General features: G+C 40.5%; 2 protein-coding genes across 9 annotated transcripts in view; both read right to left on the bottom strand.

The window, feature by feature from the left end:
* The window catches only part of clcn1b (chloride channel, voltage-sensitive 1b), a 37243-nt gene extending 26159 nt beyond the window's left edge, over positions 1-11084 (bottom strand). The window contains exon 1 of one of the 3 annotated variants that reach the window (XM_085176513.1): positions 4992-11084. In XM_085176513.1, coding sequence (XP_085032639.1) covers positions 4992-5045 — 54 coding nt within the window. In that variant the 5' untranslated portion in view covers positions 5046-11084. The remainder of the gene's footprint in view (positions 1-4991) is intronic. The other 2 variants (XM_085176511.1, XM_085176512.1) reach the window with 2 other exon arrangements.
* A 943-nt stretch (positions 11085-12027) lies between these two features.
* Positions 12028-22751, bottom strand: casp2 (caspase 2, apoptosis-related cysteine peptidase). Of its 6 annotated transcripts, none has more exons than XM_085177810.1 (13): positions 22579-22751; positions 21974-22138; positions 19744-19914; positions 19574-19648; positions 19209-19391; positions 18924-18993; positions 18417-18508; positions 17985-18167; positions 17297-17425; positions 17091-17181; positions 14265-14465; positions 13792-13901; positions 12028-13690 (listed from the first exon to the last, which is right to left on the bottom strand). In XM_085177810.1, exons 2-13 carry the CDS (start codon positions 22121-22123, stop codon positions 13556-13558), a joined length of 1590 nt encoding a protein of 529 aa, XP_085033936.1. In that variant the 5' UTR covers positions 22124-22138; positions 22579-22751; the 3' UTR covers positions 12028-13555. The 6 variants fall into 6 exon arrangements, with proteins under 6 accessions (XP_085033936.1, XP_085033937.1, XP_085033938.1 ...); XM_085177811.1 differs by having other exon boundaries at positions 14277-14465; positions 22579-22750; XM_085177812.1 differs by lacking the exon at positions 19209-19391 and having other exon boundaries at positions 22579-22749.
* Positions 22752-23124: the final 373 nt, after the last annotated feature.

Raw genomic sequence — 23124 nt, 5'->3', positions numbered from 1 at the left:
AAAACCAATGGAAGATGGACAAGAAAAGTTCTAAGCCATCAGGTGCTCAGTTTAGAAAAAAGAGAAAAGAAGAGGAGGAGAAACGAGCAAAAGATGCAGGTAAGCAGATGTGTGATTGGATAATGGCAGGTCATCCTGAAACAATCAGAATCAGAATACTTTATTAATCCCTAAGGAAATGATGTGCGTTACAGTTGCTCCAAGAAGAAATGATAAAAATAGCAACAGTAACAGACTAAACTCCAAACAATACATTATGTTACAGATTTTAATATTAATTAGTCATTGTCAGTTGTTGATTTGTCCTGTTCTCATTGTATGATGAATTATGATGGCTGTTTGGTAGCCGTTTGCATACTATGCATACTCTCTCTCTTCATATCTGTGTGTGTGTACAACAGTTTTATGTTAATGTACAATCCTTAATATGTTTTGTTTGTGTGTGTGTGTGTGTGTGGTTGGGGGGGGGGGGGGGGGGGGCGCCAGAGGGAGTGTTCGCCCAGGGCGCCAAACAGGCTAGGACCGCCACTGCTGGTCAGAATTTGGTCAGAATTTTCAACACCTTCAGGTGCTGGTGATGGTGTAATGGTCTGGGGGATCCTTTCTTGGCACATTTTGGCTTCTTTAACAATTTAAATGTTCTAGCCTACCTGAATGTCTTATAATGGCTGCTTCTAGCAAAACAAAGCACAAAGCTAAAATCATCTCAAACTGATTCCTTGAAGCTGACGTTGAGTTCACTGTAGTCCACAGTGAACTCAAAGGCCTCCACAGTCACCAGAATTCAGTCCAATAGAGCACCTTAGGGATTTAGTGGAATTAGAGATTCACATCATGGATGTGCAACCAATAAATCTGCAGCTAGTGTGTTGCTCTCATGTCAAGGAAGGAATGTTTCCAACACTTGAATCTGTGTCTGAAATGAATAATTAAAGCGTTTCTGAAGGCAAAAAGGTGTCCAACCAGTACTAGCAAGGTGTATCTAATGAAGTGGCCAGCGAGTCTATGTATAAGCACATAGGAGGATCTTTTCCTATCACTTTTTTAAATACAGAATTTAATTTAATTTCACACAAATGTCTGTCCAAGTTGTGAACAATGGATGAACATAGTGAGGGAGATCTTTATAACAGAGAGGATGACTTTGTCGCTGAAATCTAAAGGAGGCACCTTTTTACATGAAAGTGTGAGAGAAATGCAGGACTGAAGAGGACTCAGATGGTTATGCATAATATATTATGAAATGTTAGATTATTGTTTAGAAATTTGTTGTTGTAGTAAAAGAAATAAAACATATGACAAGAAAATAGAGCTGTGCTAAAAAGATATCGTACTGAAGAATTTTCTGCTGCAAGTAAAGATAAAATGGTCTCCACTCATGACACCGACATATCTTATTTTCCTTGTCTACAACCTTAAAAATGAGGAATGAATCCGTCAGTGAGCTGTTTGTGATTGTTTTTTGTCTGCACTACAAACGAATAAAAATGTTATAATGTGAAAAAACATGTTTTGATTTCGGGGCAAACCAGTTTACCTTCACATTTTGCTGCTTTAAAGGCAACAAGGACTCACATACTTTTACAGTTCTTCAGTCTAGCAAAAGGTCACAGAGGTCACTGCTGATTACTTTCTAATTTCACCGGCTGCAAATGTATCACACAACTAACAGTGACCTCTGTCATCTTCAGCTGTATGGAAGAACAGGGCAGGTAAACAAGCCATATTTTCATACGTTTATTTAAAAAAAACAGCAAATATTTAACAATATGGTTTTACAATACAGGTTTCTTGATTTTATATGTCAAAGTACACAAATCAGTAAAATGATCAATCTGTAAAATGATGGAAAAGAGAGCTACGAAAAGAAATAGAGATTCAAATTCAGTGCATGCATATGATCCAAAGTGAATTTTGAAGATTAGAGAAAGACAGCAGAGGGCTGTGTAATTGAGTCATGGCAGAGAAAACAGAAAAAAAGAATCAACCTGTGACGAGCTACAGCCTTCGGTCCTCATGTCTTTACCTGGTTCTCATCACCTGTCTGTTGCATGATGCTGCAGCAGCTCTGTCTCTGTTCTGTCTCCGTGTCCTGCACTGCACGCAAATTCACCACTGCACTACACATTAGCACCAAAGCCCTAATCCATCAACATCATCAAACAGCCGCTGGCACCAGACACCATCAAAACCAGGGACAGAAACAACAGGAACCTGTGCACTGTTCACCGAGACAGGGGAAAAAATGTGACCTCTCATGTCCTGCCTCAAGGAAAAGAGAAAAATAACTGCAGCACAGTTGATGATGTCTTTCAAGCTCCTTCTTCCTAGTGTCTATCCTTGTTGAATAGGTGTGTTGCGTATGAACACGGCTGACAGATCATGACCATTGTTTAAAAGGTAATGCCCTACTCATTTATAGAAAGTGCACTCCCATTTAACATAGTTAGACATTTTTTTTATTCTACACTTTCCCTCAGTTCAAATGAGATTCAGGTTGCCTTGAAGCTGCTGATGGAGCCTCAAAATGAGCCGAGTGACCTTCAGATGTCTGATAAGATTTTTTTTTCACTACCACACTGTGAACCTCAAACGAATTACAAATCTCATGTTGTGTAAATATAATCTTTAAAAGTAAATATCTTAACATATTCCTCCTGTTTTAAAGTAATTATTTTTAATTAACTGAAATTATTACTCAGCCAAATCCCACTTAAGTATAATTTTACTGGTCTTATCACTTTCACTAAAGAGGTTGTGTTTTTTGGCAACGTTTGTATGTGTGTGTGTGTCGTTCTGCCTGTAAACACGAGAGCTCGAAAAGAGTTTAATGAATTCTGATAAAACTTTGTGGGGGTGCAGAGGGGGATCCTTTAACATTTGGCTTACATTCACCAAAGTCTTCAAGGTCAACTTGATGATTTATTGGTCAAAATTCTGAAAAGTGTGGTGTTTATTGTCAACATATAGAAAGTACTGTGTAAGGATTTAAAATATCATGTCACATTTGACCTCTGACCTCTCATTCAAGATCAACAGATTGATCAAAGGGATAAATCAGTGATCGCTGCTATTAATTATTTAATTAATTAATTAAGTTTTATATCATCTACATAGTGCAGTGGATGCACCTCCTTCTGCTGAGTTTTACTTGTTTGCTTGCTCAAAATCTCAAAAAGTCTAAAATCTTTGTTGTTTCAATCTCTTTATCTTTGTGTTTTATCTTAGTTTGGGGTTTTTGCATTTGTCTTCATGTCACAATCAAAAACAAATTCAACAAGTGTGAAAAGTTTATTCAAAAATGTCATATTTGGGCATTTTTGGACTATTAATAAAGAGAAATTCAAGATGTCACTTTGGGCTTTTAATATTTCTGTCACAAACTGAGCCGCAGCTCCTGTGTTGTCAGAAAGTCACCTGACTGTGAAATGGTGAGACATAAAGACAAATAAAAGGTGAGAGCAAGCACATCTCAGCAAGACAACAATGCCGACTGACAGCGTGAGAAAGACACTGAAAGCCGCGATTTATTAATGTCAGGTGACTTTGCTGTTTTCATCCCTCAGCCTTATGTTTACACTGTTTCGCGTAACCTTGCATGTTCATTACACACCGAATCTCACAATCAATCATCATCAGTAACCACAGTTTGTCCAACTTTCACATACTTTTTGCACATTTTTTGTTGCCATTGTTTGGCTCCCAAATGTGGAATGACCTTCCCACTCAGGACACAAGGACATATCCCCACCTCTCCAAACTCCTCTTCCTCCTTTTCCCACACTTGTTTACTCTCCATGAGATTCCTGCGTAGCTCTCCTTGTTTTTTTTCACGTTAATCTCCGCGGACACATGGACGTAGCCAGGCGTTACTGTACGGTCCTGACACATCTCGTTATTAATTTCTCGTAAGAACCCGAGCTTCTACTGTTGTTCTTACTGCAAGTCTCACGGGATGAAGGAAATCGGAAAAATGTAAAACATCACTCCCTCGGGTTTGTTAAGACTAAAAGCCTGTATTCAAATTACGCCGATGAGCAGTCACGAGCTTTTAATTTGTTCATGGATCTGTTCTGTACGAGTTGGCTCTAACAAGATATTAAATATTGTAAAATAAAAGAAACTTCAAGTGTAAACAAAACAAACAGGTTTGCAGAGAGAAAGAGAGCGAGAGAGACATGGAGAGAGAGAGGTTCAGTCACAGTGAGAGCTGCTGATAGATGCAGAGGTTGAAGGGCAGTGTGACATTGAGAGTTAATTAAAAAATACAAGCATATTTCTGTGTCCCTTGTGAGGGAGCATTGCATATTCATAAATATCTGTGTGTGTTTGTGCAGGTTTCTCAGCGCACAGAGTCTGTGTTTGTGTCTTAAATGAACATTATGTGTGTTTATTAAGTAAGTGTGTGTGTGTGTGTGTGTGTGTGTGTGTGTGTGTGGTGAGGCCTTACAACAATATAGCCCTGTCCTGTAGCACAAGGTTAATGATAAAACCTGACCTGCTCACTGATGGACAGATCAGCAGATTACCCCCCTTACACACACACACACACACGCGCACACACACACACACACACACACACACACACACACACACACACACACACACACACACACACACACACATCCCAGCTATCACACACACTTCCATGAGTGTCTCCATATGCATACACTAATTAGCCAGCACAATAACAATTCCATGCCTCATCCAAACACTGTTCAAGCTGTCATTTTCTAATTATGGCAAATCGAGGCAGCCAAAAAAGAAAAAAACAAACTGTGTCTTACATGCGAGACCACACTTCATGTTACCACCAAGAAATTCAGAAAAATCAAACCAGTGAGGCCATTAAATCCTATCTAAACCTGGTTCATGTTCAATAATTAAAGGCACAACATGAAATTTAAAGTCGGCGAAAAGAAAACGGAAGCTAGATGCATTTCATCTTGCAAAAGCAGTTCACTATTTAGGGAGGAAATAGTAAGCCTTACCAGAAACTGATCGATATTCAGACCTGTCTGAAAAGTATTGATGCGCTCCCTCATCTTCTCAGCTCTTCCTCCTGCTCACTGTCTTGCTTGTGTCCAACACTCAGTAATGCCTTCTCTGAATATCTGTGTCTTACAACTGTCCTTCCCTGTCTTTGCCAGTGTGAGGGACATGGGCCGTACCTGCTACCTGCTTCCATACAGTGAAAGAGTGTAGTGACTCTTAGGTGTGCGTGTGCGCGCACACACACACAAACACACACACACTAAAAAGGGAAAGCAGCAGAGGTTAATAAGGTTAATACAGACACTTGAAGCTTGACAATAAATTGTCAGCAGCTCTTAATTCAGCAGGGTAGATTTCCAGTCATGCAGCCAATCTGGCAGATTCCAGCAGCAAGATCATAAATGATACCCAGCAGGCAGGATGCAAGCTCAAGGCATGAGAATAATACCTGCTGACTGAGAGAGGACCATAAATATATTAACAATGTGTATGGATAATGCTGCACTGCTCTTCAAGTGCCTTCAGCATGAATGGCATGCTTCACTAAAGCCTGGTTGAGCTCCGGTACAATGTGCCATATCATGTTTTTATTCCTCTCTTTCTGTACACAGAAGCCTTTTTTGGTGCCATTAATTAATGCTTAAGTTACATAGAAACATGATGTGAGACAGGACATTTTACACACAGTAAACCTTACTGTAAAAGCACAAATTAGCTTCCTTAAAATACAGCCTATAAAACAGTTTAATCTTCTATAAAATGTTCATTACAAACTCAAAACGATTTCTTTGGTTTAAGTTGATGACCTCAGCTTCTGTTTTCCCAACTGTGGTACTTAAAATGGGTCGGTCCGGTGTTCTGTTTGACCCAGCAATTCTCACGTGGTTTATGTGCCATTTGGGGAAGAGGCAGTCTGATTTTGGATTTTTGAGGTTGACGTGGCGATTTTATGGATTTATAAACTCTATAATTGTTTACTCCAGCAATGCACTTCACAGATTAGTTAATAGCTTACTGTGAACATCCCCTATCATCACCAGCAACTACAGTTAGCCCTGCACTTTTATTAGTAGTTATTATTTTACTTGTTTGTAAGAAATATTTCACTTCATGTGTACTAGAAGACAGAATCCAACCACTCTTCTTTGCACAAGCATGTCCCAAAAAAAGACAAATGAAAGCAGATTTTTAATAGAGAACTAATGCACATCAGTCTGAAAAAAGCTGCTGTGAGTGTAATGGATGGCCTTCTTTTTCCTGATGTAAATATTTCAGGTATCACTCAGTATTTTGGGTATTTTATTCCTTATTAGAGAGAAAATTAGTGGAAAGAAGAGACGTGGTGGACTGACACTTTGACATAGTCTGACTGTGGCTTAAATCCTTAATCCCGCCCCCTTTGATATCAGTTTGATTCATTGTTTAACATTTATTATTTGTTTACATTTGTTCTCTTCTGGGCAGTCTAATAAATCTACATTTATGATTTTTAAAGGGGACCTGTAATGAGTTTTTTTGCAGATGTTCATATATGGCTGAAGTTTCCTGTTGTCAGATCAACATATGTCCAAGCAATCACTGTGAACCAAAGGATCAGAGTTCAAAATATTCAAAAAGTTTAGTTTCAGAGGTTATTTTCTACTCTTGGCTATGAAGTAGAGTGGATTTCCATAGAATCCCTTAAACAGAGGAGTAAAAGGGGCTAAAACAGCTTATTTCAGACAATAGTTGAACACTGGAGCGACATCAAAGTCCGGTATGAGTTAATCAAGGCTTATTTTGACTGAATTATGCAAAGCTACCCTGAATCTGAAATTAAAAATACAAAGTTGGAAAAAAGTACAATGGGTTTCTTTTAAAACTGATATATTAATAGAAATGTATTCATTTATTAGACAGAAAGCGTTTAAGTACCAAATTCCCACGAGTCCATTTTATGGAAGTTTGTTTTTGGGTTTATCTGAAAAGCTCAAGTTATGCATCTTGAAATTCAGAGTAATTAACTCAAAGTTGTAGTAAAATTTCAACATTAAAAAAATACATTTAAACAATCCAGTGGTGGCAACAAGCTTTCATATTTTTCAGTCACCAGCAGTATTAAATGTTCTATTTCTTGTGATTTTGGCTCCACTCTCCATAAGCAACACAATGTTTTATGATTTTCCACTTTCACACATCCATAAAGGTACCGTTACAGATCAGAAATCTGCGTTTATGAATTTCAGAGATACAAAGAGTTACTTTTTTGTCTATTTTTCCAAGCGGTCTCTCCTGCATCTGGACTCTTTGGAGACCTTTCACCTTTCTGCCTCGCTCTTCACCCTCAAACTTTCCCGTTCACCAACCCTTGTCCACGTCCATCCAACCCCCCCACCCCTGAGGTGAAACCTTACTCGTCGATAAATTTAGCAGCAGTGTGATCCAACGTTCACTGACACACTTCTCCCCAGTTCTCCCTCTGCCTCTCTCTCTGACGCTGTTTGCCTCTCTTTCGGGCCATCTCTCCCAGGAGGCTTGTTGAACAGACAGATGGAAGGCTTTAACCTTTACACCAAACAATAACAAGCTATTGACACTATTTAGTAATGTGACATTTCACCTTTATGCTATGGAAGTAACATCCAACTGTTTAATTATTACATTAGAACTACCCCTGTAATTGAAAAAACGTGTCCGCATTATCGTATGAAATTTAATGGCTTAATCGTCTACATTGCAGTCATTCCAGCCCACGGGACATTTGGCAGGTGAATGTTATCCCTTTTAGTAGCCTGTAACATTTGAGACTTATGGGATCTATTTCACTGCTGTTGACATTCTCACAGATTGAGACTCGTCTCCTCACACAACCTCACTTTTAACCTCATCCATCACATCAACTGTTACACACAACCAGATGTAAAAAGCAGGCACAAATATACATTGTGTTTGTGTTTGTGTGTGTGTGTGTGTGTGTGTACATCTTCACAAGCAGCGATTTGCTCTCGCCACTGTGGAAAGTGTCTGTCAGTGTGACAAGAGTCCACAGAGGGAGCTTCCTCTTTGGGAAAGTGAAGAGTCACCAACAGTTGTGTGATTTTAAATTAATAAACACTACTCTGCAAGGCCAGTGAGCATTAATCTTTGTGGGTGTAGCGATGCCAAGATTTTAAGGTTTAATCTGGATAATTTAAAGATCCATCACTTAAATGTCATTAAATATCACAGAAAACCAGATAAACAAAAAAGAAACAAAATTAAATCAAATCTTTTATTAGCTTTTCTCTAAAGTTGAACTTTTCTAATTATTATATTGGTATTTTTGAACTTCTCCATATTCTCTACCCTCATTGGACTGACAGTGCAAGTCTTTTGGTGTTGCCTGGGCTAAACTGTTGACTACACCTGAAGAGGTGTGGATAAACACATGCCCGAGGCCAAGTTGAAGGGTGGACAGCATTTCTTTCCAGACATCCTCATGATCTCTTCACTGCCTTTTTTTTTTTTTTTTTTTAGCTGAGATTATTAAGCGATTTAACAGAAAACCCATAGGTTAGTGGTTTCCACATTCACAGAAGGGTCCCTGGTTCAGTCCCAAATCCTTTTGGTTTAAGGAAATGCATTTGGCGTAAAAATCTGCCAAATTAAAAATTTGGTGCTAACTGTATTGGCGAATCATTGCGAATAAGGAAGCAGCTTAAATTGCTTTTATTCCTAAAAGCTCTGGTCAGTCCGCACACTTTTGTGCCAGGAACCTCCAGAAACCACTGCCAACCAGTTGGGGAAAACACATTTTTCCAGGGCAACCAGTGTTTGGTCCAATATGGCACATAGCTCGAGAGCAATCTGCACATGAGGTCACATGAGAAACATCAACAGATGTTCCTCCTAGAATTAAATCAGAAAACTTTTGCTTGTTATGAAAATGTGTAAATCAGTCGACTGGTGCCACTAAAATCTTTCGTCACCCAGTTTGTGTAATTTGTGAAGAACCAAATCACGTAAGTGAATGGAAATCAAACATTAACCTTCTGAGGGCAAAGTTACTTTTTTTGTAATACGGCTTCATTCATCCCACAATCCAATCAAGCAAAAACTGACCCTCGAGTGCTGTTTGAACATCATTGAAAGGCTTGTTGTGAATTAAGTTGAAATAACAGTTATATGTGATCTAAAAGCAAATCTCAGGCGTAACATCAACACTTACTGCAAGCACTAAAAACAGACAGTCATCTTCAATTTAAGGCACCGGTGTGAATCTGTGAACCAGCCAAACTAACCACAGGAGAGTTCTCCTGATCAATAAACAAATTATATCAGGACGATCTATTAACAGCTCTGCACATAAAATCCTCTGATCCTTCAAGGCTCTAATTTCCTCTCACACAGACACAGCTTTCACACCTGAGAGATGTGTGACTTCACAGAGACATTAAGCTTGTAAACAGCGTGATTTAATTACTTTTCTTATTTATATCTGACTTGTGCAGCACCAAGGGACTGAAGGAGGAGCAGGGATTCGGGATTTGCTCTGGACAATCATCCATCTTCTCAAAGGCGAAGAGGAAGACGAGCAGAAGGACGGACTGACACACTGCTGTTGCTCCTCCGCACTTGATCAGTTACATGAATATACACAGCCCAGCTGCTCCAGCCTCAATTGCTCATTGTCTTGTCTCAAACTCACAATCAGCTCTGCAGAAAAGAGCATGCTGAAGCTGTTAGTAATCTATGACCACAGCAGAGAAGAGAATAAAAATGCTAAAAAAAAAAAAAAAAGAGTCAATAGTGGCTAAATGTCACCAGACATCTCGAGATGCTCCTGGGAGGAATGACTATCATTCTGGATAAGCATTTAAACAGATGAACTGGAGGATAAAGTGACATGACTTCATCTCACCACGTACATCTAACCTGTCTGCTCGGGTTTCCTGTATATAGGTATTTATATCCACCGCCACATGTAAACAGCAATGACTTTACAAGGCATCAGAAAGAAGATGCACAGGAGTCGCAAAAGAAATGTAAACGATCGAGGGTTTTTTCCATTTTCCCAGGGATGACTTTCCATTTATCGCCTTCACTCAGCTGGTTGAGGCGTGGGCGGTGAGAAATTGTACAGACTGTTCGTGTCTATCCGAGCTGCAGAAATAAAGTCATGACATGAAGTTGCATAAATCTTGTTCGAGAAGAACAGACAGAGTTGGGGTGGGTGGGGGGAGGATGAGAGCGGAGATGAAGATTATTGATTTAGTAGGAGAGCATGAGGAGGACTTTGTATGATGGAGCAGAGAAGCATGATAGGCAGAAAAGGTAGGCGTAGGAGAGATGTAATGAAGGCTAGACCAAAAAATAAAATCATTAAGAATGAAGAACGGTTAAAAAAAAAGGTTTGAAGAGAGGAAGTGACAGGTGAATTGATGGAAAGATGAGAGAGAAGCAGGTGTGATGGCACAACAAGAGAAACGAGGGAAAACCTTTGGAAGTTAAAGATAGGACAGCATACAGGCAGGCAAGTAAAGGAAGATTGGGAAAGACCTACCAGGGTCTGTTGGTATCTCAGAGCCTTCCTTTGCGATGCATCTGCAGCCATTGACACGCTGTCACTGATCCAAAAATAATCTCGCTGGACACCCCAGCATTTCTAATGGCGTGGGCAACAGCAATGCCACACACACATACACAAACACACACACACACACTGCCTTATTGTATACCCACTTCACACCAGGTCAAAAACACCACAAAAACATCTAAAGTTTCTCAGTCTCAAACACACTCATTGCATAGAGATAGTCCGTAAGTACAGGTGAGGTCCATCCCGAAAGCGCCTTCCTCCAGATGACCCACAGTCTAAGAGCCATCCAGCTCCACCGCAACACCGACAGACACATAGACAGAAATCAGAAAGGCAGACAAAGCAGAGCAAAGCCATCTGATGAGGCAGTGAAGGACACACTGCTTTCCTTTATTAGAACTGCAGACACCTAATAACACACACACACACAACTTGTTGCCCTAAGCAGCACCCTCCCTGCCAGACGGCCATTAGGTGTGTGTGTTTGGATGGCCTGTTCTTGTTTGGACAGGAGTGTTGGGAGGGGTGGTAGTTGGAAGGGTACCCCCCCCCCCCCCCCCCCCCGCCCCAACATAGGGCTGCCCCTGCAACGTGAGCAGGAAGGTGCACATGACACCCCTATGACAGCCCGCACCTATTCAGCCAATGCCGCAAGGCAATCCCCGTAACACTCACATGCTATGGCAGCCCTCTCTTAGAAGGAGGAGGAAAGAAAAAAAAATCACCCCTAGACACACCCCCAATAGCAAGAGCTCAGCTCATACTGATCAGCTCTGCATAGGATCCAGGTACCAAGAGTTTAGGCGAGGAGGTGAATTTGTGCTTTACATCGGGCCTTTGGTGTGCTCAGCCAACATCCCATTCAAGCAACTTTAAATTAAACATCTCTAGTTCACTGGCGGGTTTCTCCTCTGGTTCCTCCTCCTAACCCGCTGACACCGGCAGCTATTATGACAACCACAAAGGCACAGGCAGATCCACCCTTAACCCAGCCCTGCTTTGCGGCCCACACGCTAATGCATAACAGCCTGAGCTCACAGTTATACCGGAGGCCAGGGAGAAATGTGTTACACAGACCACCGGCGTGTGCGTGTATGTCAAACGAGAATGATTGTGGACAGCTGGCCCGGGGGGCTCTATCTGATACACTAAGAACATTATCAGTGGGTGGCGGGCAGTGTGAGAGATGCATACGTTGTCCCGGTCGTAGCACGACCTGAGCACAGCGGACTAGTGGGGAGCCAGTTATACTATACCTGAGAACGGAGGGGGACAGGCTGAACGCCGGGAACAACACACACAAACACAGCAACAAGGAGGATCAAATGGAGCGGAGCATGCACAGGAGCGGCAACAGTGTACATTTGAGCAGAGGGCCTTGACTTTACGGATGCAACATGATCTAAACCTGTGCATAAAAGCTGTCATTGCAGAAAATGCAAATACAAACACAGCTTTAAGAACAAACACAGACATTTTTTGTTGTTTAAAACCCACAGCCTTTTATTATACTCAACATTTGGCAGTAATTAATATTGAAGTCTCTCCTGCCCCTTCCCCACCCTACATCACATCACCCCACATAGCACTTCAGCAGAGTTTGGCAGCAAAACGTCTCATTCTACAGGAAAACTATCCTCTTATAACAGTCCAATCTTTTCCTCTCTTAAGTTATGTTTCTTAATTATTAAAACTAAAACATAAGTGGAGTGAGCACGCTTCAGACCAGGGTAAACTCTGCTAAGACCGCCTCATACACAGGATCTTTCAAATCATCCCTTTACTGATAGTTAACAATCAATACTGTTTCAACCACTGTGTCCCTCACTGCAACACTGCTGTAACTAAAGCATACTTTGCCTGGTCAGTTTTCTTTTCTTTCTGGGAACCATAAATTCTGGAGCAGCTTTGAGAAATACTTTGTTTGGCGGCGTGCCAGAGACTTATAATATGCTATGAAAGCAGCACCATGGTCATAAACTTATCCAACACATCATCCTCAGCTGGCACAGGCTTTTTTTAAAATGGAAGACACTTTTTTATGTGTTGTGCATCGATTATAGTAAAATACAATGGCAAGACTGACTAAATATGCAGCTCCTATGCAGGAACAAACACTACAAGTAAAATGTGTAAAGGTCAGAGTTCATACTGTCTGTAAGTGACCCTACATGTAGCACCAGACTGCACTCCACCACCCTGACAGAGAAATTTACTAAATATCAGTAAATGTCATCATTAATTTAAAGTGAGAAAATAAACTTCATACTAAAGCTGCCCTGTAGGTGTTGCTCTTTTCGTAAGGCAAACTATGTGAGGAAAAAAAATCATATATTCTAATTTAATAGTTCAAAAACTCTACTGTTTAATTTTAAACATAGCTGTAACCATGGCTGCCATGACAATAAAGCTCTTCTTCAACTGAAGGAGATGTTAATATTGATGAAATTGAGATGCTGAAATGCATTTTGCTGCGCTGCCCCCTGCCTGTCACTACGTTAATAACAAGAAATGTTCATAACATTTAACATACATTATGTACAAATATAAGAATGGGCCTTACAATCCTTATAAAAAGAATTCCATACAAAATAAAGCCACAAAAATAGATCTGTGTACAAAATACATTTTAAAAAGAGGCTTGTGAAAGCTCAAAGTAGCTGTGCAGTTTGACTGCAAAGGATTAACATCTAAACCCTCTAACTGGCATAGACACAGACACACAAATATATACATGAGCACATTGTATGCCAATAGGTTGCCCATTTCCATGTACATGTAGATTAACAGAAGCTCGCACCTTTTTTCTTTCCAGGATTTGTGTATGTAGTGTGTGCTTGTGAATGTCTAGTGGTTTGAATGGACAAATTAAAACCACTAGACATTTGGATGTCAAGTTGTAACAGGGGGGAATGTGTGAGTGTATGGTGTGCAATAAACAGCTGTGATGCCCTTACTCCAGGCTTCAATACAAGGAATGATCTGTGTGCGTTAATGTGCATATTAATACTGGGGCTGGTGCTTGGGGAAAAAGTAGAGGTCTTTGCACAATGAGCTGGTGAACTCTGACATTTCTTTGCAGCGGTGGTGGGCAGTACCTGGGGCGTAGCCCTCCCTCTCCTTAATACGACTGTTCACCTGGGAGAAAAAGAAAAAAAGACATGTTGGTTTCAAAAATGTATTATATATCAAAATAGCAGTTTGTAATCTCCAACTGCAGTCTGAAAAAACATGTTTACCTGCACCAATATGTCCGCAAGGTGGGTGTCTCTGGCGTGGAGGCGGAGTGCTGAGTTGAGTTCCTGGATAAACCAGGATCCTCTCTTAGTGTTTCGCATGGCTGCTGTGCCTTGAGGAGGAAAAGATCAAACAGCAGAAGTGTAATACATCAAGATGAGACACAGAAAGACAGAGCAAAGGTGTTGTCTGGTAGAGCTTTACATAATAAAGCTTTACATAATAAGAATCAATTTCAGAACCACTTTTGATTCGCTTGTGCACAAAAAACCCCTCTCAAGCAGACATTTTAATTGCACTGCACAAAAGCAGAAATAATGATTAGGGCCAAAGATAATTTTAAAAAAAAGAATTACAAAACCATCACTGCTGATCTTGATGGCCTCATTAGTTTTCCTCTTACACCAGTGTTTCAGTTAATGAATAAAATATCATAAATAAACCCACCCCAGAATAACAAATTAGATAAACTTACAAATTCTCTGACCTTTGAGAGACGCAAAGCCACAGATCATGTCCGACCGCTGGGGAAGTTTAATCCTGGGTCTTCCTGTGTCCCCCCTCTGTCTGGAGTCTGCATCCCCCTGTCCCTCCCTGCCAGCATCCCGCTGTTCACAGCTTGGTGAGCACGTCCTCTTTGGCCCGTCTATCTGCTCCACGCCACAGTCCATCTCCTCTGGAAGACAAGTAAGTTTCAATTAGGCCCAAAAAGATCTAGCAGCGATATTAGTGCAATAACTGGGTTGGATTACTGCAGTTTTTAGTCATTTGTCTCAAATATTCTTTAATAATGAATGCAACTGTCCACCAAAGGGGCAAAGCATTTTATTGACACTATAGGCCAGTGAAAACAAACCAAAGCAGAAGAGATTAAAACTGAAAGATTAAAAAAATGCAGGTGTGATTCAACGCTGCACTGTAACACCACCTGAGCAGACATAGATGGAGCAATGAAGCTGTGCCTGCTCAGTTAGCATGCTTCTCAAGCTGTTGCCCTAGTCTTAAAAAAGCTAAACAGCTTGAACCCAATGGGTTTCCTGCAGCTCTTTGATAAATTCAAGTATTATTCCAAATTAATTCTGGTAAAAGTCTGAAAGCGAAGCTATCACTGGCATTTAGCATGAGCCCTGGTTGAAATGTTTTTCTAAACTTCTGAACGGCAAAAAACGAAGAAATCTTGCACTGAAATTTACATAGCACTTTTCTAGTCCTCCTGACTGCCCCCAAAGCACTCTACACTAGGGATGCACCGATACCGATACTGGTATCGGGTATCGGGACCGATACTGTAAAATGTGGTATCGTTTAACTCGTAAAAGTTAACCGATACCACGAACCGATACTAACTTATTTCATTAAACAGAGGGTGGATTGTCATTTTTGTTGTAGTTTTTTAGATTGGCCACTAGGGGGACATCCCGCGCTAAACAGGCACAGGGTTAGACCAGTGAGACTGGCGGCTCCAGATAAAAAAAAGAGAAACTGGAGGCTGCTGTAGCTAGGCTAAACAAAATGTCAGCAGTGTGGACCGGAACAGCCAACTTTAACTCGGGTTTTGGAAAAGCGATGAAAAATGTCAAGAGAAAATCCACGGACAGTTAAAATAACAGAGGCTCTGACTCATTTTATTGCTCTGGATGACCAGCCAATGCCGGTCGTGGAAAACATAGTCTTCTCAGCATACTCGAGCTGCGATATGAAATTCCCAGCCGCCCACACATCAGGGAGATAATGGTGCCAAAACTTTCTAAAGAGGTAAAGACAAGCAGTGTGTGCATGATGTCAGTCCTTGGTTTAACGGCACAGTGGACTGATGATCCACGGGCAGATGGGGAGTTCGTTCGTCAATGCCAAATACTTTCGTTATTTTGTTTGTTTGTTTATAATATGGACACTCTGCAATAATTTAAAAGTTTATTTTATTCTCAAACCTAATTTGTATTTATTTTATTCCAAACAGAAGTGTTTATTTATTATTCTGAAAGCTCGAGACAGTGCCAATAGTTTAGTGATATTTTGTTAAATTACAATGTGGAGACTCTGCAATAATTTAAGAGAAGTGCTTATTTTTCACTTGAAATTTTTTTGTGGTCATTTTTATTAAGATATTATTTATTATCGGCAGAGAATAAAATAAAACCTGTCTTCCAATTCATTGCATTTGTGTGTGTGTGTGTGTGGTAGAAGTATCGGTTTTTGTACTCGGTATCGGCAAGTACTCAGATCCAAGTATCGGTATCGTATCGGTTTGAAAAAATTGGTATTGTTGCATCCCTACTCTACACCACAAGCCACATTCACACAGCACTACGCCGCAGGCACTTTGAAGCCTTTAGCTATCCATCCATCCATTTCTTTAACCGTTTAAAGGACTCAGGGTCACAGGAGAGCTAAATGCTATCCCGGCTAACATTGAGTGAGGAGTGGGTTACACCCTGGACAGGTCTCCAGGCTATCACAGAGACATTCACACCGGCGGCCAACTGAGAATCACAAATTCCACTAACATGCATGCCCTAGACTGGTGCAGGATCCTGGGTTCCTTGGAGGGAAAACCATGCATGCACAGAGAGAACATGTATATTCCACAAAACAAGGACCCTCTTGCGATGACCTCACAGTGTTAACCACTGTGTTGCAAACAACACTTACTTCTTTTTCTTACTTACTAAGAAAAACTGGCAGTATACAAATGTGTCCATGAACACTCTAAATAAGCAATATCTGAATTTCACTGAAGCTATTTCCAGAGTTGCTAAGCACATCTAATAGCCTTTCAGCAGCACACCTGTGTTGGGCTCTGTGTGCAGCGAGGGAGTGTGGGAAGTAATTAGGTTTGCTCCTGAGGGGTCTAAGGATCTGTCATGAGCATCACTGGGTGTGCAGTCAGGCCATAACCTCCGTCACAGAGACAGAACAACTGACTTGGAGCTTGTTAAGCCACAGATTCATTTTATTTTTATTGTGCTGAATTTGTTTGAAGTTTCATCAAAATATTATAAAGAAGATGAAAACTGACACAAAACTGAGATTTTGGCACAATCCACAGCTGGAACTGTAGAGTAAATGGGCAATTCTGAAACTGCCACCCACTGTGATTCTCTCAGTGGGCAAGACAATGACAGCAGACGACATCTGGCCATGTGAAGGGGAAGATTGGTACCACTATTTCATAATGCTGCACGGCTCTAAGAGATTTTACCCAGGTAGTTTCTCAGAACTGTGGACAGTGCAGTCCCCAGAACATGTTTACCGTATAATTATTTTTTATTGCTGTGCTGCACAATCTCATTCATCTTACCTCCTCTGCAGGCCTGGATGAAAAACATCTTTGGTTTGTTTTGTAGAAGTGGACAGTGTGCATTGTCAAAGGCCTCAAACACCCAGTCCAACTGAAATTGACCAAGTTAAACACAATTAGCATTAAATGTCAGAAAAAAGCAGTTGAATCTTTGTTATTGAATGGCATACCATACATCTACACAGTAAAGTGTCAGACAAACTGACCTGGAGGAGTTTGCCATCTGTACCGTACACTGCCCCTTCCACTCCGTGGGAGAGCAGACACACCACACAGCTGTCCACTGTCCGGTGCTCTGGCCGTCTGGAAAAGTTCTCAATGCAGGTCCTCATACCCTACACAAGAATACGAACAAGAACAAGCATCAGCATATGTGGTCAAAGTCAGCGTTAACACAAACGCAACAATCTTTCAGTCCAAATTTCACAGAAGCTGTATTCAAACATTTTCATTCTCACTAATGGAAACACTCAACTTAGGGTCTGACTTAAGTGTGCAGGATGACACCCCCTCACTAGCAATGGATTCATTAGACCATGATGTGCAGTAAACAATCAGGTTCAAGGCAGGATATGTCCATCTGGACATAAATTAATTAAACGTGAAGTGTGTTTACTTTGTGACAAACCTCCCACCTTCCTCAGACAGCAGTGAAAGTGGGCTAACCAGAACAAATCCTACATTAAAAAAACCTTTCTACACCATATCCCCAGTCTTTCTTAACTTAAACATTTCAGACAAGTGACTTTCTCCAAACTGTGTCAGGTGAAGAGGTTGCTGAGGTGCTTATCAAACATCTTCTTTTGTTTGGCCCAAACTTCCTTTCTTTAGGTTTATCAATAAATAAGATAAAAGTGTCACATTTCAAACATCCTGCAAAATCCATCATTTTACCTGAGCAGTGAGGTCTCTGTGCACAGCAACAATGTAATCCAGCTCTGTAAAAACCTTCCTGAGGACCTCATCATCCACCTCGCCACCTTTTCTAGGGTCAAGGTCAGGGGCAGCACAAGGGTCAAAGGTCACATTACTGATCACCAAGCCAAAACCACGAGGCGATGAACTCAACCTGTAAGACTGAATAAGAATGGAATGACCTATATAAGAAAATTCATACATAATGTTTTTTGTTTGAATCCGTTTAAAACAAAAAACCTTAACAAAGTGACAAAACCCAAAGATTAAATTTGTCATTTTTATGCTTGTTACATAAACATAGCTAAATGCTGAAGACGTGCATTTTTAGGCACTCGCAGTAAATCCAAACAAAACTGAGCCCCTTCACATGGGCTCAACTGACCCGCTGATGGGAAAACAAAATCGTACCTGCTGGCAGCGGGAGAGGTAAAAGTCAGGCGTGCAGGGTAGGACCGGAGTGTTGATGGGACTGTCAGCATCCAGACTAAACTCCATGGATTCTGCAGCACATACACACAAACAATCACAAACTAATACAAACTGAACTATTCTTAGTCCTCATCACTGAATGGAGTTGTCTGACAGCAGAGTATCATGTTGTCAATGAGTCATTCTTGGGGTGTGGTGCCTGCAGGTAGAGACAGTAGGTACCTGCTAGAAAAACAACATTTCTACACTTTTCTCTATGATGTGTGTTTATAACAGTTCAAATAATCAAAGGCCTAAAGTGGTCAGTGGCTACAGAATGGGTTTTTTTGTGACATATATATTAAATTGTCTTAAAAATGAACAACACATAAAGCCTTTTGTTGAGAAACAACTTCATGTCTCCAGGGAAACAAGACTGACAACAACATTACACACACTGAAACCCATTTTGAAATGAACGCATAGACGCTCTGCAGCACCGCTCACCATGTGTCCTTGCTCTCTTGGCTGCAATTTCCTCCTGAGTTGGAAGTGGAAGAGAAGAGTCCGTAGACCTCTGAAATTTTAAATGATACACAAATTATTAAAGACAGACTGTACAAAAAAGATAATGAAGGATTTTGTTCTATACTGTGGAAGCAGCTGTTGTTTTTGTGGGAATATGACATCTGCAGTCCTAGATTAAATATTTGGGAAACTCCTGCCTGCCTTCTACTTCAGGTGGGCCATCTGGATATATATAATGAGATGGATGCATTTTGTGATTCTCACATCTGTCTGCATATCTGCTCCTCGTTTCTTTGTCCTCAGTCTCTGTTTGTTCCTGTCCTCAGCCCTGACTGGGGGTAAGTCTCTGACTGATGACTCTGAGCCAGGCCAGCTATCTGATGCCTGGACTGGGAATGATGAGGTGCTGCTCACCTCATACATTTCCTCTCTGTCTTCCGAAGATGCCTGCCAAACGTCATGTTACTGAAGCTTACAATTCCCAAAATATTACTCTATATAATGTTAGCATTTATAATTAAAGAAAAATCTATTAAAGAGGCATGAAAGGCATTCAATGATGCAATGATGTCTTCTACTTCAAAAATGCCAAGAGTGACATTGCCTTCGATAATCACAGGCAAGCTCACCTCTCTCTTCTTTTTTGTTCTTTCCATAACCAGCTGCCCTGCCTTCTCCTGTGGCTCCTCCTCAGGCTGAAAACTCTGTGAGCAGAAAGCAGTCTAAGAACTGCACTAAATCTGCTGTGTATACTGCTGCTGTGCGACATGTGTATGGTTGATGTCAAGTACACACTCACATCTGTGTGTGTCTCTCTGCCATCTTTCTCTGGTGATTTTATGAGCAGGTCATAGAGGTGTTTCTGATCAGTTTCTTGAAGAGCTGAGCAGAAACTGCTGAAGGCTCTGGGTCCACGTTTTGGTAAGAGTAGAAGCAAACGCCAGCTGCGTTTCTGAGACGTTTGCTCTGCCTGGAGTAGAAGAGATCACATCAGAAACATAAAATTTACTAACAATGAATTAATTAAAAAGTACATTTGGTTTTACTTTTTTTTCACCTTCTCAACATTATAATATTTGATTGTGATTTCATCCAGACACCTTAAACTTTAGATGTTTAAAGGTGGTCCTCAGACAGGACAGTCGGAAGTAAAGATTTCAACCTTGAGGGATTAAATCAAAACTCTCACAAATGCCTTTTCCACCAAATATAAGTCTGTTCTATGTGGATGCCTTTTGAGAAACAGTCGACAATTTGAAAGGTTACTATGCTGTAATTATTAGAAGTTGCAGTAAAATCATGGCAGACATAAACTATTTATTACAGCATCTCGTCTGACATTAGCCTGGCAATTTGTGGTGCTGTGTCAGTGCCGGCTTTCTGGCATTAGTTCTAGATTGGTAACCAGCATTGTGTCGGTGGAAAAGGGATATTAATGTCTCTGAAGGACGTTGCCCTGTGGTTCCCAGCTGGTTTTCTCTGGTAAACCTCTAAAATAGTGAGATCCCTAAGTCTTTGGATAGTGAGACACTAGACTCTCCAGTCTAGACTTTCAGTTTAAATGCATAAGGTTTAGCAAAAGTACTTTGTTAATAATTTAGGAAAGCAGCCATTTCTTGCATTGTTACACATCTTTCACATGCTTGAAGTATTTAGAACAGATGTGGCATGTTCCCTAATTATTTCAATTACCAAATCAAAATAATAAAAAGCATGTAGAGATTTTAAGTGCTGACTTTGCAGTCAGCAAAGTCAGTCAGCATTATCCAATGATAAATAAATATGAAGGCTTTTATTAGGCTGTAAAAACATTACATAGCTATTAAAAAAGCTAGCAGAATGACAGAATTAAAATGTGTTCCATTTTCATAATTATATTTTCCATTTCCATGAGTCTGCTCAGGTCTGAGCGAAGTAAATTTTGTCATCAGATGGGGAGCGTGAGTGGCCACATGGACAGCCACGTGCCTGCCTGCATTTTGTGACTACGCAGAATCATCTGAGGAGAATTTACATTACAGTGAACCAACTATGTAAATACCTGAGGTGACGGACTTTAAAGAAGAATGAGAGAGAGATAGCCTTTATTTGTCAGTTGCAGGTCTTTTGCCCACAACCGAGATGACAGACCTTGCCGACCGTACATACAATACAAACATCACATTGGGGAGACAGGTCAGGCTAGGTAGCGAGGAAAAAAAACATCGAAATGAGCAACACAAAAGGATAATACAGGAATGCACAGGTATCAACACACCATAACACAATAAACACAGACAAGCAAAATGGGAAAGTGTTCCAGTGTGTACATCTGATCTGGGACCGCTGCAATCTTTCGACTGCGCCTCCAGCTGACCCGATGAGTATAGAGTTAGATTATACTTAGCTAGAAAACCCAATTGTGGGACAAAAACTTCTCTGGGACAGATAAACCTAATTAAAGTGTACCTAAATCACAGCAGGAAGATGAAGGCCTCATTCAAAGCACAACTACTCACTAATCACTGAAGAGGCAGTGTTGATAATTTGCTGTGATAATAGATGTAGAAGGATCCATCATGACTGCTTTATTTCTAATCAAAAGCGTTAGCATGCTGAAAGAAAAATATTATACTATACTATAAACTATATCACTGTCGAACTTTATGGATTTGACTGTGAGAGATCTTTTTAATTGTAGAATTAATCATCTACTTTATTAACTACCTATCTAACTCATGTTTTCTCTGCCACTGGAGCCTATACTAGCTGTCAGAGTGCAGAAATGGTGGTAGTTCCTGTAAAACTGCAGGAAACATTTCTGTAGTCACCTTTTACTTAACAGCTATTTCATGGGAGGATTAGAGGTTCTGACTCCCACATACACTTAAACGACAAGCTAAAAACTGACCATAACCTTCAGCAAAGTTGCTGACAGCCAACTAAAATTCAGTTAACTTCAATTTAAGCAAACTGGAGGTAACTCAAAGTCCCATAACTGTTAAGAATCAGCTGCCTCATTGTTAATATAGTAGTTATTATCCACATACCATAATGCTCTCTGCCATGCTCTCCGTGAGGATGTCGCCTGCCTGCAGAAACTGAATGAGCAGCTCATCCACCACCAGCTGTCTGCACAGAATAGCTGAGTTTCTTCGGAGAGCCTGTCTGTCCCGCTCCATCATGCCACACTCCAACATTTTTCCCCTCAAAAACTGTATCCAGTGCAGGTAACAAGATACACGAACATTGTGAACAATACAAGCATATGGACGTTTTTGTCCAACACTGGGAACAGTCACTTTATTAGCTTGGTTCCTCAGTTATACCCTTATAACAAAATACAACACAAGCGATAACGTTACCATGAGGCACTCTTTGAGCCAGCAATAATAAACCAGTAACAACAGAAGCTGAACAATACAATGGTAAACTCAGTAAAGTATCTACCAAATAATAAGATAAAGAGGAAAAATAATGGAAGTATAATATTAGCTATGTAAGTTTACTATGCTGAGTTACAATAAAAGAGAAGTTACGCTAATCTAAATGGTGTTGGCTGATGGTGATAAACGCTAGCTAACTAGCTAGCTAACTTCGACTTTCTCTGCACTGAAGTGGATTTAATATGACTCCCCGCATTCCCACTACTTACCTCTCTTCTGTTCCTGCAACAGACTATCAACACACCCTAAAAATGAGCAAAATGTCTCCGTAAGTCCCTTTACTAAACGCAAATTAACAACATCCCGTCTACACGCCACAGACGAACTTCCGCGGGGTAAACAGACCATCAGACTCTTCGAGTTGGATTCTGACCAATGAGAGTGGTGTACAGTTTGAGTGGCATTTCAGTGAACCAATCGTTTCTTCTTTTCTTCTTAATGGCATTTTAACCGTACAGTAAACTGCTGTGTGAACAACAGAAATAAGGGTATTTTGAATTTGAATCTCATTTCAGTTAATAAGTAACCAATTGATAAGAAGGCAGGCACAAAGGCCTCTCGAATAGAGAGCTATTTAAAAAGGAGGAGTGTAAAGACACTTAAAGGTCACATATTTGCAGCAGGGTTGCTGCACACGCTCTATATGCTCATGTAAAGCTGAGGAGCACGAGTCAAAGTATTTCATTATGGATAAATGTGGCTACACTGTTTATCTGTACATGACAATAAAACTTGAAACTTGAAACTTGGATTTA

This window comes from Neolamprologus multifasciatus, chromosome 11 (assembly GCF_963576455.1).
Source record: "Neolamprologus multifasciatus chromosome 11, fNeoMul1.2, whole genome shotgun sequence".
NCBI lineage: Eukaryota > Metazoa > Chordata > Actinopteri > Cichliformes > Cichlidae > Neolamprologus > Neolamprologus multifasciatus.
Note: the sequence above shows the minus strand (reverse complement) of the source record. Positions and strands in the feature narration are given on the sequence as shown.